Source organism: Apostichopus japonicus, chromosome 8 (assembly GCF_037975245.1).
Source record: "Apostichopus japonicus isolate 1M-3 chromosome 8, ASM3797524v1, whole genome shotgun sequence".
Taxonomy (NCBI): Eukaryota; Metazoa; Echinodermata; class Holothuroidea; order Aspidochirotida; family Stichopodidae; genus Apostichopus; species Apostichopus japonicus.
The window spans coordinates 41,153,503-41,169,398 of record NC_092568.1 but is presented as its reverse complement, the minus strand read 5'-3'; the positions used below and the strand labels follow the sequence as shown (position 1 = coordinate 41,169,398).

Below are 15,896 nucleotides of genomic sequence, written 5' to 3'. Positions count from 1 at the left end.
ATTGTAAAGCTATAGTACAAAAACTAAATCATGGAAGACTTTACTATTTACATTAACACAGCTTGTTTTAATTTGTTCAACAATTCTAACGAACCTATAATCAGTATTTTAAAGATTGTAATTAGTTGTTCAAACTAAGACACTTGATCTCTCAGACATCTTCAACATTACGAGTGTTAATTAGTGTGTAATAATACATGAGGTTGGGCTCACCCTGGACTTTGTAGACATCGAAATATCCATCTGGAAGTCTCTACACAGTGAGAAAACGTACCAAATCATGTAGGGTCATGTGACATGCTCGCAGGTACTCCTTACATATTACTTAAATCTTTGTCAATTTTAAGTGAGAGGCATCAAGTTGTGGATAACAGAATGTCACTGAAACAGGCATTTAATAATTACTGAGGTTTGGATGATAACGATGGTTGAGATTTACTTTCTTTGTGTCACAAACAGCTTAATTTATCTGCATGTTCCCCGGCTAATATATACTCCAACAGCAGTCAGCACCTTGTAGATTGAGAATTGCAAAGACTCCCATCATGTTACCAATTGATATGTGCACATACTGCTAGGACACTGGTGTTACTGAGAAACAGCAAGGCATGTTGTCTGCCTCATTGTGGTTACGTACTGTACATTGTAAACTGTCCTGATCTGCTACACACGTTCCACCTGCAGTCCGATTATTTGCAAGAAAGTAGCAAGTTTGGAACCAAACATGACACTAAACATTGAAGTTCTGGGTATGCGTAGTTTCAGAACTGAGGCAGCTATAAGATTGTGTCATTAGATAGATGTTAATGGACTGCATATTCAATGAGTATGAAAATAGTTAAAATGCTACCAGGAATGACGTCACATGACTCTAACTGTTTTGGTACATGACTTAATTGTTGCGCACATGTACTCATTGACACAAACAGTATGTCTATGTTTGCGGACAAAATTCTTTTATTCATATGTAGATATATGTAAGGGGCGATAATTTGGAAGGCTAAATTTTTCTTACTAGGTACTGTGTTTCATTTATTTGAAATAATAATATGATTTTTGTTTTGTTTGGCGCTTCATACTATACAGCTCACTTATTCACAGAAGAAAATAACATTTGTAGAAATTTTTTTTATATAAAATTCTAAATACAGAGAACCTTGGCAGCTAAGCAAACATTCTAAACGTTCCAGGTTTCAAGGATAAATCAACAAAAAGATTATATATAGAAGGAAAGTAAAGATTTGAAGAAGATTTGCCAGGCCACCTTACATGATTCACTCCAGGGAACAAGCAAATGTATAGTCAGTCAAAGTAGTTTCCATTCTATCGACAATATCTTGAGTTATGGGCAAGATATTAACATGGCGGTTTCAACTAACAGTGTGGAATATTTTTTTCTTTTTCATGTAAGTGCCAGACTGTCAGCGACTGGACTATCCATTTAATGGCCTCATGGGTTCTGATATAGGAAGATTACACAGAGTGTTTTGAGGAGACAGGTAATGGAGGTGAGGTGTTAAATTTCAAGTTATATCAATTATTTCTGCCCAACCAGTGAGTAATCATTGCTCTTTAGAAATTTATGGGAACATTCCAAACCTGAGGAGATGGAGGAACACTCACATTTTAGACCAAAGTTTATTTACAATGTGTTTATTTAGTTTGCTACATGTTACAAGGTTAATTTCTCGGATAATTTGCTATATATTTGCACGCTTGGAGTGATCAACACCAGTTGTCGAGTCAATACTGTACATTGATCGTCTTGACAGAAAATGTTTTGTATCAATTTCTTCAGTTATTGTGGTTGTTTTACCAGAAAGATTTCCCAAACATGTAAAGAAAAGCTTAGATACCCTACAACACATCTGTTACTATTAAATTCCAGGAATCAATTAAAATATGTGTTAATTAAATGTACACAAAGAAACATGTTTGTCAACCCAACTGTAGATAACAGTGCAAACATTGATTGTGATTTTACTAATTTGCTCTCTGGAACTTTGCTTACAGTTATTTTGTTCAAAGGATTTCAAACAATTTTTTACCATTTGATAAAGAACCAGAAAGCCAGTTAGCTTTGTGATCCCTTGCGATACAATTTCCTCAAAATCAGACTAATGTAGACAGAGTGAGTTAAATTGTCCAAGAATTAAGTGAGAACCAGAAAAGGTTTGTACTGTAGCTTGTGGGCATCAACCATGTCATTCACTGGTTAGGATTTTACCATATAAAATTCTAAACCAAAATGTTTCAATATCCATGAAGAACAGTCTTCCTATGTGAAATATAGACACAATTTAACAATATAGAGCTAGCAAGTCCCTTTAATAATTGTTGAGTGTTACAGGACATTGTTTATACATTGTGATATATTTTTGGGAAATTGGCCAATTCTCCCTCCCCACCCCCCCCCTCTTCCTCTCTCACTTGAGCTAGTTTGTGCCCATTTGAAATAACCTGTTGACCCTTGAGACTCAGAGGGGACACTGATATGAGGGTTTAAGTGCATGTGCTTCAAGCAACAGTACTTATGAACTCTGAAGTATATCCATTACCTGGATGCCAGGTATGTTTCATTGAAGACCTATAGAGCCCCTTCACAGAACTAAACTGAACTAAATTTGAACAAACTATGTTCACTAAAAGAAAATCATAGCATTGGAGAATTCACAAATTAGTTGTAGCTTTAATTTTGGAGTTAAAATGTTTAAAAGGTTTTCAGACGTTGATGCCTGTTGACCTCATGTGACCATTGACTTCTACCAATTTCAATGTGGATTCTTGCACTCACCAACCTGGATAGATATACATCCTACATATGCAGTTCAAGAAGTATTTGCTTCTTGTATTATCATGTTTAAAAGACTTCAGACTTTTGCTTAAATGATGACCTACCCCAATTTCAATAGGGTTCTTGTACTCAACAAGGGTGACTCTACATACCATCTATTAAGTTCAACAAATATGTACTTTTTGAGTAATGGTGTTCACATAGTTTTCAGACATTGACCTCTGTTGACCCCAAATGACCCTTGAACTTCACAGAAAGCAATAGGCTTCTTGTACTCAATAAGACAGATCCACATAGTCATATACACTGTATACAGACACATGCCATCACCATCTCATAGATTCCTTTTGCCTCCAGCAAGGAATAAAAAAACAGAGAAATGGAAGTGGAGGCCACAAAGAGATGAAAATGGGAACAAGAAACAAGTTATTTTAACTTTGCTTAAATATACTTTACTTTAATCCATCTGATTTGTCAATAAAATCCTTCAAATATACATTTTAGCTTTGAGTCTTTACTTTCCTTCTAAAGAAAATGCTCAAAAAACAAATTCCAATGTGAAAAAAAGGATTAACATATAACTATCAATTCAATACACTGCATATATGTACTGTGTTGGGATAATTGTCACAATGTGCAAATTTGCACTTTGTTCCGTCTTAATCCAACATGAGGTTATGGCTTAAGTTCAAAAAGATGAAGTCCTAGTGTCCATGCCATGTCCATAATAATGTAGTGCTTCACCTTTGCCTAAACCATCAAGTGATATAGATTTCAAGTTTTGTCATTACATTTCCACATGTTTCACCAACTCAAAATGGTTAAACTCATATTACTGTATAACTGACTGATTGGCTGGCTATCTGGCCAGTGAGTGGCTGACTTTCCAATTTAACCAATATGTACACTTGTACAGGGTAGTCATTATCAAAAGGACAAAACCATTCTATAGTGTGGACTTCCCCTTTCTAAACCTCAAGGTTCCATTTTAAGACAAGCACGGTTATTTTAATTGTCACTACACTACTGTGGGTACAAGACTGGCAAATTTCTTGTTTCTTTCATTTTTTTGCAATGTTTTGAAATGGTGATGACACCTTATCACTTACAGTCACAGGAAATATTATTTTCATGTGGATCCTGAAAAAGAAAGAGAAACTGGAAAAGTAAGATAACAGTTGAGTTAGAAAGGGAAAACCACTTGTGGGACTTCACAGACTTAATGACTATCTTTAATGTGGCTCTTTCTGGCTTATCAAAGGAAGAAAATGTAGCAAGTGTGTGTAATTAGCTATGCATACGTATTAGGAGATTGGCAAAATATGTAAATATCTGCATAAAAATGTATCTTGTGCTTGGTACAGTTTGCCATTGTAGGATCCACACTGGTACATTATAACTTTGTCTCATAATGTGAAAGACATTATTAACTGGAAGAACGATCCCATTCATGCTGGGTGGCTGCTGAGATTACAAACCGGTCCACGCTATATACTATTTGGTTTTATTTAATATCACAGCCCTGCTCTTTGATTGTAATAATTGAATTTCTTATGTTTCTTATTATTCTATTTTCAGTTCATGAAAGTAGAAACATATCTTGAATATCAAATTTAAGGTACCAGCACCATCAGACTGGGAAATAAGAAACATGAACTGGGAGGCCCAGTACTAAATAATTACAGTGTAAATTCCAAACCATACCAGGTTTAGATATTTATGGGTGATGAGTTTACCTGTCTCCTCACAACCTCAGTACTCTGATTCTACCGTGTCTAGAGTGAACTGGTAACCTTGTCACATTGTGCCTTTCTCTATTACCTGACCAGTGTTGGATTTTCAGGAATTTGAGAAGGTTGTCCGAAGGACTACCAGTTTCAAGGATTTTCAAATATTTGGTAGTCCTGCAAAAAACTTGGTAGTCCTTCCAAATTTTCCACCAAAATTGAAAATGAACACAAATTATACAAAACAAAACATTTTGGTGCTCAATCTGATTGTGTCAACCAAAGCTTTATTAGTTTAGCATATAACCATGTTATTGTGTACTGTTTTCAAAAAGTGTTTGCACGGGGTATCCGGATACCCGCCCGACGCGATACTACCCGGTTCCTTATTTATTACCCAAATACTACGCAGTGTGATTTTTTTTTAGCAAACCTATGGTTAGGCAAGATATTTCCATTGAGTTATGCTACCATGTGGTCTAAGATAAAAGCAATAACGAAAGTATTCCAGCATTGTTACGAACAGGATTCTGGGTACGGGACCCAATGTTTTGGCCAGGGACGCAAAATCTTCAAATTGCTTGCAATCCCCATGTACACACTCACAACTAGGTCAACGGAAAACATAACAAAACATATTTTGAATGAACATCTTTCATTATTTCTTCTTCTGACAAGAATCAAAAGTTCTCCTACTCCTACAGATCATTGAATTTGTTTGAAAATAAATATATCATAACAATCAACCGCAAGGTACAGTGCTACCAAAACTTCATTACAGAGATTTTCATGCTAAAAATAGACAATAATGCTTTACCAAGATTCCCGTGATTTGATTGGCTAATAGTCCCTACCGATTGTCTGCATAATTTTTTTTTTTTCAAAACGATATTTTTTGAGGATTGAACAAATGACGATACTTTCAACTTCATTTACTGACTTTTGAACTTCGAAAAAACCCATCCTTTACAACATTGACTGTATAGAGAAAAAACTCTGAAAATCAGTAGAGGAATTACCAATTGTGTACGAACAGTAAGTTGGTCCCCCTTCAAACTTTACGAAAGATCGAGCAAAATACTTTCGAACAATTCACGCGAAACTGGCATATCGTGCTAATTGCAACTAATGTCATGTAAACAAGCTCTAGTTCACCCATTTATGAACAAACCATCAGACCACATCTGGTGTTAAGCACGGGAAAAAGAAAGTATTTTCTAGAATTTCCACACAAAAAAAGGAAAAATTAATATCCTACCATAGTTAAGTGTATAGTATATAGCCTAACCACTTCGTCGTTTACGGATCTCACGTAACAACAAAAACACAACTAATTATATTTTGCGAAGTTGACGTTTTCCACAAGGACATGGGAACAATATTTAGCATTTAGTTAATCATGCCAAGTGGCCTAAAACATGGGATTAAAAGGTTTACTTTCATAAAGATGGCCATACTTTAGCCATTGCATGGGCCTTGATATCGTGCTATGTTTGTTATAGACTGTGCCTCGTGTATCATGGGGAATAGATTGTTTTGTTCATGCGGAGGAGTCGGTTGGCTTGAGGTGTGTTTTACCTACCTTAATGTTACGGGGATATTTACCTACTTTTCTTGAACGTCTAAGATAATATTTCGCATAACTTTACCGATCCTTTACTGACTGACCTTATTAATTCTAGTGTGGAGCCAAAATAGTTTACTACATGAAAAGTTTTTTGGAAACGTGCCAAAAATGTTAGGGGTAAACACTGCAGTTGTAAACTGATGTACGTATAGTGCACGCTGTTCATTGTAAGGCAGTCTAGAAACGGGGCTTTACCGAAAATAGTTTGTTTCATAATATCGACAGTTTTGTTGTAACTTTTAAAGATTGTAAAACAGATTTAATCTCTTTTCATTTTGTCACGTAATATAGCTACTCTAACTTGTCATTTTAACATTTTCATCAGTTTCCGTTTCGTGACAATTTAAATTAAAAAAGTTGTCAGTATTTTTTTCGCTAATAACATTACTGTATTCCATGGATACCTTATAACTGCGTCACAAATTCAGCGGTATAGGCTAGATTTCCCCAATTGACTTAGTGTGCTGTTAGGCAACCATGTGGTCGAAGATAACAGCAATACTGAAAGTATTCCATGGATATCTTAAAACTGCGTCACAAATTCAGCAGTATAGGCTAGATTTCCCCCATTGTCCAGCAATGCATTTTCACTCGGCCTGTCAGTGTCTGATCGAATGTTGTTACAACACCGTACAAAATGCATTGCACTGACATTTAGCCACAAGTCTCATTTGTTTTCTGGGTACATCATTAGAGACTAACGTTAGGCGACTTTATTAGTGAACAGATTTTTTCTAACGATGTTGTAAAGTTAATATTTCGCGCATGTTTTTAAATAATTCATGTTTGGTTTGGGTGTTATTCAGAAACTATTTAATTAAATTGACTTTCGTTTTTAATGAAATATAATTAGGCTCAATAATTCTTCAAAGCCTTCATTTGTTTTTGGTCGTCCGAAGGACTACCAAGCACACAACATTTTGAAAGATTTGGTAGTCCGACGTAATTTCTAGTCGTCACGGACGACCGGACGACCGTGAAAGTCCTACACTGCTGACTCCTCCAGTCAATGACCTCCCTTCTTCCTTCTCATTCTACCACCCAAAGAGTCTAGAACATTCGTATTTTTATTTTTTCTTTGATTCAAATCAAAGAATCAAGTCATATTTAAGGTACTGGACTGGGAGGAAGAAACATGGCCCCAGAAATAAATAACTACTCTACAAACAGGAGAATGGCTGGATAAGGAAAAACCTGCATGATCCATAAAAAGATGACTATTTGATAATCCAGGAGTTCTCTATTCTTTTCTTGTTTTTCTTTGTATACCATCCTACCAGATCATATTCGACCACTGAATAAGTTGATCTAACCATATCGACAGATTGGTGCTTTCATTAGCAAGAAACAAAACCATCATTTTTAGCTTTAAAGTATGAATGCACACATCATGCATTGCATTGCAGTGGAGAGTACAGAATGTTACAGGTTATAACAGAGTACAATACAGTATTTAAAACTTGAAAAGTCCACATATTTTTTAAATCCAATATAAATGTCTGGTCATCTCAGACGACTGACTAAAGTCTGGTCATCTCAAAGGACAGACTAACTGGTAAAATTACGAAAAGCTTTCTATAATGGTTCCATTATATTAATATGCTACATGTCGCAACGAAATCGAGTGTGTTCTACCTGTATATATACTACTTTACACCAGACATCAACATAATAAGAAGTATAACTGCTGTATCACGTATCAATTAGAAGCCTTTAACCTTATTAGACTAAACTTGTTGTGGTGACAGTTACATTAAATGTAGGCACTAAGGCAATACCTAATTAGACTGTTGCATATAAGATATTAATTAAGGCACATAACTAATGTCACAACAACGATTGAAAGTATTACTCAAAGTTCTGTAGATCAGCATGGATTTCATGGAGTATACTTCCAACATCTCTTCCAACAATGACCTCATTTCCACAAAACTATTTTCATGTTAACAAAAGATCACAGCAGCTATGCTGCAGAATCTCAATATGTACTAGTTATTCTGATGCTCAGTTTATCAGTTCAGAAATGTACTGTATTATACAGTGGTAACAGACATTTTCATGCATTTGCATAAGTTACAAAAGTGATGACAATTACTAAAGAATAGCTTAAGGACAAAATTAATGAGATAAAGCCTTTATTACCTTAAAGTAAATCCCAACTAACAGAACTTATTTTAGAGAGCACTTCCTACCCACTGGCAGGAGAACTTCCTATGATTTCACAATGATATTGTATATTGTGTGGAATGCCACTTTCAAGCAAACAATTTCTTTTGAAGCTCTAGTGAACAGTACTTTTTCAAGTTGTCTAGACTCTTGCTATCTCCATGGTCAAATCAAGGCTTTACTGCCAGGTAAGGAACCCCTCAGATTCTTGCAAGATAGCTGTATCAGTACTGTCACATTAGCACAGTCTGTTTCATACTTAGTCAGTGAAGTGTGTATGTAGGTCATCAGCTCTAAACTTGGTAATTGATACAACTTCAGAAGGGTAGCATTCTTTGTTTACCTTTTTACTAGCTATAAGGTCAGTAACCATGTAAGGTGGTTACTGTAAGGCTGCCATTGACAATTAGATGTGATCTTAGATGAGAAATGTGTGTTTCATGCACTAAATTGTCTCAGTATTTGTCACTGAAATTATTTGAGGCTATAAAAGTAAGAAACTTTTGTCCATAATTCCATGTACATGTACCCATAACAGCATTGTTACAAAGGCAGGATTCTGCATCTGGGGCGCAATGTTTTAGCCAGAGAAGCTAACTCTTCAAATCGCTTGCGTTCGGCAGACACAATCTTTTATATTAGAGAACAAACCCCAAGTACACACTCACAACTAGGCCTATAGATGCAAACATTTCTGCTTTTCAAAAAACCACAACTTATTTGGAAAAGAAACATAATTTCTTCCAATCCTGCCTGATGATTGAATTTGTCTGAAAACAAATAAATCATAACAATCAACTGCAAGGTACAGGGTTAACAACATTTCATTACCAAGACTTTCATGCTAATAATCAATGTCAATTTCCAGTGATATGATTGGCTAATAGTGCCTTACCCATTGTCTGCAGACATTCTTGCATCTGCTCAATGAACACAAAGTTTGCAACTACTGGAAACTTACTTTCCCCTGTGCAGAGATAGCTCACATTGTGGTATTTATGTGTACACTCATATATCATAATGTTAGGCCATGTTTTCACATACAGTAGGTACTTTTGACAACATGCACGCATGTTACTGCAAATGGGCTTGAGTTGTTTATGAGACTAACACATAATATTTGAATCATTGTTTTGATTAGAAAATGTTATGAGTCTATAAATTTGTGGGAAGATAACATATCTGATACTGAAAAGGATTTCCATCTCACAGTATGTTTATTCTCTCCATATTGAGAATTGCTTATGTAAAATGTGCATTCATACCACAGTAGTTTCGTTTTTGCAAACTTTTTCGCGGTCCTTTTGTCCATGTGCTTCAGTCATTTTCTCTTATTGCGTTTTTATGTAAACTACTATACTTCAAGCATCATCAAAAGTAGCGATTGAAGTTTGATTTTGTTTTAATCAATATTGCGTAAAAAGTTATTCACAAAGGCCTACTGTAACTTTCATGGAGCTGTTTTTTTTGGCAAACACTGCAAAGCGCCTAGGGTAAATGTTGGGTCAGGTTTTGAAGATCTGCGCATGTGTAGTGGAAACTCCCAAGCTCGACAGGCCTATGGACATGGGATATATGCACTTATTGAACTGTGTGGAATTTAGTGAGAAATAAATTATGCACACTGTAGGTACAGGAATTTTTGAAGAGTTGGAATCGCTGCAAGGTCAAAGCATGGAGCTACTATGGACTTGGCGAGTAGGAAAGTACATGGGCGGATGAAAGAGGGGCTGGGCGGTGAAAATTGGTTGAAAGGGCAGGGTGGGCAAAAAGAGTGGCACGGCAGCAGCCCTGTAAAACAGCAAAGCTAAGGCAGTGGGCCATCTGCCCTATATATTGTGTAGAATATTCACACAGTATAGGTATACGATCGCACCTTACAACAACACTAGTAAAAATAGGTCATACAATAAAAGCAATTTGTGTTCTCTAGTAACATTTCTGCATATGTACCCACTGTCAAAACTTCAAAAGAACTGCCGAAGAGATCTAGTAGCAGACTAAAAAAATAAACATGTTACCATCAAGCACTACAATATCTCAACATGCATACTAAGTATTGAGAAAATGTAGAAATCTATGTACTGTAGTCTATTAGTGACAAACTTGACCATCTCATAAGCATGTACACTGTTTACTCTTATTTACAAGCTGTTTTGAAGATTTCCCATCAACCCCAATCCACTCATAAATGAGGTAAAAATTGTTGTTGCAAAGAACATGTACTTACTATGCAGTTGATATCAACACCTTTAAAGACATTAAAAGTGTTTACTCCTAGAAAGACTTCTGTATAGACAGATGAACATACCAATAGACATCTTTGCTATAGTGCTTACAAGGAACCTCAAACCATCCTGCTAATAGCAGCTTTCATTATACATAATTGCAACAAACCATGACACCAACACTCATCACATGCCTAAAACTATCTGACTATCACACTGTACATGGCACACTACACTAATCTTTCCACTCTAGTCACCTCTAAGGCAGATGTTTCAAAAATATTCCCAGAAAGTTTTCAATTTTAAATTGTATTTTAAATTTTCACTTTGCCTTCAAATCATAACATGATCATAGTTTTGCAGTCTATGTCAAAAAGTTGTGGTTTTCCTTGAACTCTCACATAGCAAAGGTTACATTCAAACCTGATGGCATGCTGAGCTCATTAGGACAGAGGAATACAATACTACAGATCATAGTGCACGTATCTAAGATGGAGCACAAAACCCAAACACAGCCTGCTATAACACCCTCCAAGTACTACACACATTCCAAACTGTAATATCCACACTGGATTACTGTACCAAAAAGTGCACGGTGTCACCTGTACTTTTGGAAAGTACTTTGACCTTTAAATGCTTGACTTCCTTGCAGTTCCTTCAGAGATATTACACAGAGGTGTTGAACAGGATACAATACAACAGACCTATCAGTGTCTGTGAAGCATCATAAAAAATCTTCATAATTATAGAGTCTTTCCAGTAAAGAGTTAATTTGATTACCATATCAAATTTGCAAAGATAGTATTGACAGTTAACAGTTGCTACTATCAACAACACAAGGGCTAGTAGCACCAGCAGCTACTGGCAGAGATAGTTATAGTCTATGATAGGCCAATGGCACTGATATTTTAAAGTTTGTTACTTGTCTACTGGAGTAAAGGGACCTTTTAAACCTGGAGGGCATTGTCTACTCAGAGAGCATTAACCTCGATGCACATAAAGATAGATAAAATTTAACAATGTGAAAAGTAATATATATGCAAAATATGATTCCTGACCAGGTGAACCATCGGTAAAGTGTAAATTAATGGATTACTAACACATTATAAATAAACATGGTTAATAAAGGCAGCCTAATTAGTACATAACTGTATTCAATATCTTTCTGATCTTGTTTACAGGCACAGTGCAAAAGTAGCTGGTTTATAGTAAGTGTACTGTAAATGTAGAGTTGGGGACAGCTAGGTTCTAGAGCAGAGAGCTCTGGCCAAGTAATAAGTACTGTAATTAATACACTCAAGGGGGAGAGTACTTATGTAACATGTGATGCCAACTTGTAAATCTCAAGTGTACTTCCTACACACCACACCTACTGAGTGCAGTTCAATTATTTGTGCTATCAAATGTAAAACTACAAATTCAGTTTTATTGGTGTTGAATTTGAATTTATTGTGCTAAAATAAACAGAACATTTAAACAAACTAAAGCCAGTCAGTGTGTTCTTATAACGGCTGTTTGTTAAATTTGCAGTCATTTGAAATGTTAACTACACTGTATCACTCTGTATGCAAGTAAACTCAGAATGATACATACACAACCTGCAGTCCTTCACTGGATGACTGGCTCCACCACTCCAGGTAAATTTAATACAATTACTAGAAGTAAAGTTACAGCCTGTTCATTCACCCTGGGTGTTTGGAACCTCATTTAATCGAACAGCCTTCACAATATACTGGTACACAATGTTCACAACAATATTTTATATAGGCCAACACACATGTATTTGTTTTCTTATAGAGGAAAGAATTCTTAGCAAGCATACTATGAAATGTTTCAAAGAGATTCGAAGGGCAACTCTACCAGAAAACAGGGCAGTCACCTTCCAATTAAGAACACAGCTGATTTGTAACACCTGATTAGTCAACTTCAGGTGAGAACAGATCTATTCTAGAATGTTACTTGCAGCTCAGATACACACACACACAATATGTACAATACTGTAAGTGGCTACTTTCTCACTAGAGCCTTCACAAGCATCATCTCTTAACTGAACTTAGTGTGACAGTTATGGAGAGAGTTAATGTAGAAATGTACTGTAGTGTACACTTTGAGACCAGATGCCTATTTTCAATCATATCTGTAGCAGTAATCATACTAACTGAAAACAGTCTGGTGTAACTATGTGAATTATTATGACACTTCTTTGAAGAAAGAGAGATTTGGACAGGCAAATATTACTTATTGTACATAATTTCATGTACACATCATGTACAATACATGTAACATTGCAAAATGCCTGTTTGAGACCTTCATGGTAAGTATTACATTTCTGAAGAAATGGTTCACATACAAGTTTAGAACTATACTGTAATTGACCATGTCATAGATGCACAACTACATGAAAATGTTTTGTTTTCTTCAAAATTTGAATTCAGCTTTTGACATTAAAAGTGGATTCTTCAGATTATGAATTGTCTCATATTCATAATTGTCTCATAGTATGCTATTAAGTTAAAATTGCAACTGCCAAAAATCATAAAATGAAAAATGTAGGGGAAAAAGCAGTTCTGTGCATTTTCGCATCATATATGCACCCTTAAAGTTACATTTTTATACAAATATGACAACTTTAACCAGCTCAGCATCTAGGAATCAACAAGTAGGAATTGCATGTAGGTGTGACCAAGATGCTTAGACTATGTACAATAAGTTTAACTTTTACAGACAAAACATAAATTTACATTTGGACTATTCTTTTTAGCCCAAAATCCAAATTCCTTTAAGCCTCAAAAACAGTTGTGCAAAATGGCCAAACCGCTACATGTGAATCGTTAAGATCTGTATGTCTGATTTTGTAGACAGAGACCTTCATACTTTAAGTGTTTAAGGCAAAGAGATTCCCAATATAAAACATGCTGCTGTGTAAACTGTTAAGTTATTAACAATAACAGTACCCTGAAGTATCCTAAGTAGTCATGAGGCCTACCAGTTAATCTACACAAGGAGCAGTTATTTACAACTTTCATCTTTATTCTTTACATTAATCTGGTTGGAGGACCCACAGTACTTATCTGTATCATCATCGGACTTAAAAGTGGAAGTTGTTTGAGTGACTGTACCAGCAAACATTCTTATAAATCAGCCTTGAAAGGTGATACCATGAGACTGCAACATATGCATTGTACTTTAGCATGTTGCGGTATGCAATATATACATCAGTAATATTCCAGAGACTGTATGTCTGAAGTATCAAATGTGTAACATTGCAGTAGTGAAGCAATTGATGCATGAACCTGTAGCAAGACTAATAGCTCACACTGTGAGCATTTCCGATCATTTCAATTTGATGTAAATCATAAAGTAATGATATACCAATACTTGATTTTGAGCTTCTTCAGAGAACTTTCAAGGACAGTTTTGTTAGCGAGGAAGTCTGCAAACTGTCAGTTAGAAAGTGATTGAATGCTTCTTAAATTCAGATTAAACTTAGAATAAAAACCATTTTGGTTTCCCATGAGGGAAAACTATGGAGTCACTTATACCAACCTTGCAAACTTGTGAGGGGGACCGCGGATTGCAAAGTAGGCAATGAATATTATCAGATCGCCAAGTAAGTAAAATACTTTTACTGTTAAATTTGTCCACTACAGGAACATACAGAAACGTTGTACTCAAAGCCTAAGACTTCATTGTTTGGCCAGGTGATGGCAGACTGTTATTTCTCAGAAAGATTGCTGTTACTAAAATAGCAGGGTCTGCACTGTTCGTCGAAGTTAGAAAAAAACATTCAACAGGTAGAATAAAATTATCAAAGGAACATTAAAATTGTACTTGGTACAGTTAATTAGTAAAAGTTGATTATATAATGTAGTTAACATGTCTTCAAATGTTAAAATATGTTGTGTTTGATACAGAAATTGTTAAGCCCCAATACAATAGGCCATGTACCTTTAGCTTTGGTTAGTACCTAACTACCATTATGAGTTGGCCTTGAATGAAAACAAAAATGAAATATATATATCTATAACAAAAATAACTGCCTGCGCAGCAGAAGATGTACAAGGAACACACATACTTTTATGTATTCTGAAATAAAATTCCGTACTCAAAAAAGCATATTGTATGCCAACCTTACTCATTACGTGTACGACCTGTGACGTATCAAACGAGATACAAATTAATCAGGTCACACATCCAGAGTCTTTGCAAGCCAAGTTCTTCAATACTGCCCTCATTTCCTTTTGGGAAATATTTCATACTGTAGTTTTGTTTTTCTAATTTGGTGGTAGACATCTTTAAAAGGATAGTCCAGGCAAAATATTTATTTCTGACCGATGAATGAGGAACATATTCTATGCATCCTGGCAAAATTTGCATCCAAATGTAATTTATCATTTTTGAGATAACAGCATTTGAAATTGACATGTTTATACCAAAAGTGAACTTGAAGGAAGCATTTGTGTGATGTCAAAGACTTCACACTAACAAATTTGCCTTATATTTTTGTTCAAAATGATATATACAATTTTCTTTTTCAAAACTGGAATACATTAACAAATGAATTCAATACAGTCATTGAGGTACTGTTAATGTCAAACGCTCTAAGGTCAAAGTGGAGCCCTATCCAATCCAAGGTTAAAACAAGAAACAGAAAAAAGAAAGATATATTAAACATATTGCTCAAACATATTGCTGTCAGTTTGCAGATCTACAACATCATACATGTTTGCTTCAAGTTCACTTATGGTACAAACTGTAAAAATTTCAACCATCAATATCTCGAAAAGCAAAAGCAAATTGTCACCAGAAAGCTTGAATATGTTCTTTTTTAATTAGCCAAAAATATTTTTCATGTGTCTATTCTTGTGAAAACTTGGCAGTTTGCAACAATTGGCCAGATTGGTGAGAAAGTAATACCATTCATAATCTTAGCCAATGGCTGAGAGATATACCTGAACAATTCTGATAAAAAAACACAAACTTTAGGGTATATATGCAAATTCGAGCACCATATTTATGAAATATCGCCAGGGCAAAGTTTTAAGCTTGTCCAGCAAATTTGGTTTTTCCTAAATAAACATGCATAACTGCTTTAAACATTACTATTATTGATGACAACTTCAAGAACCATGGAGTCTTTGAAATTTCTGTCACAGCATTGACCAAAGATTTCTGTCAGTGACTTCCTCCTCCATGTACTACAGAAACTATCATAGACTTGTAACCATTGCATTGTGTGTTCACGGTTCCAGTGCCATTCCGCCATAGGTACATACCCGCCATGCATTTTCGCCATATCATTTGATCCTTTCTGCCATGGCGGAAAGGATCGAAACCTATGGCGGAAAGGTACA

General features: G+C 35.5%; 2 protein-coding genes across 3 annotated transcripts in view; one reads left to right on the top strand and one right to left on the bottom strand.

Annotated features, from left to right (window-relative positions):
- The window catches only part of LOC139972054 (vitamin D3 receptor B-like), a 238,195-nt gene that overhangs the window by 221,285 nt on the left and 1,014 nt on the right, over positions 1 to 15,896 (bottom strand). The gene's annotated exons all lie outside the window — the stretch shown is intronic.
- LOC139972057 (protein ARV1-like) overlaps positions 1,488 to 15,896 on the top strand; it is a 25,939-nt gene continuing 11,530 nt past the window's right edge. The window contains exon 1 of the mRNA XM_071978951.1: positions 1,488 to 1,508. Coding sequence (XP_071835052.1) covers positions 1,503 to 1,508 — 6 coding nt within the window. The 5' untranslated portion in view covers positions 1,488 to 1,502. The remainder of the gene's footprint in view (positions 1,509 to 15,896) is intronic.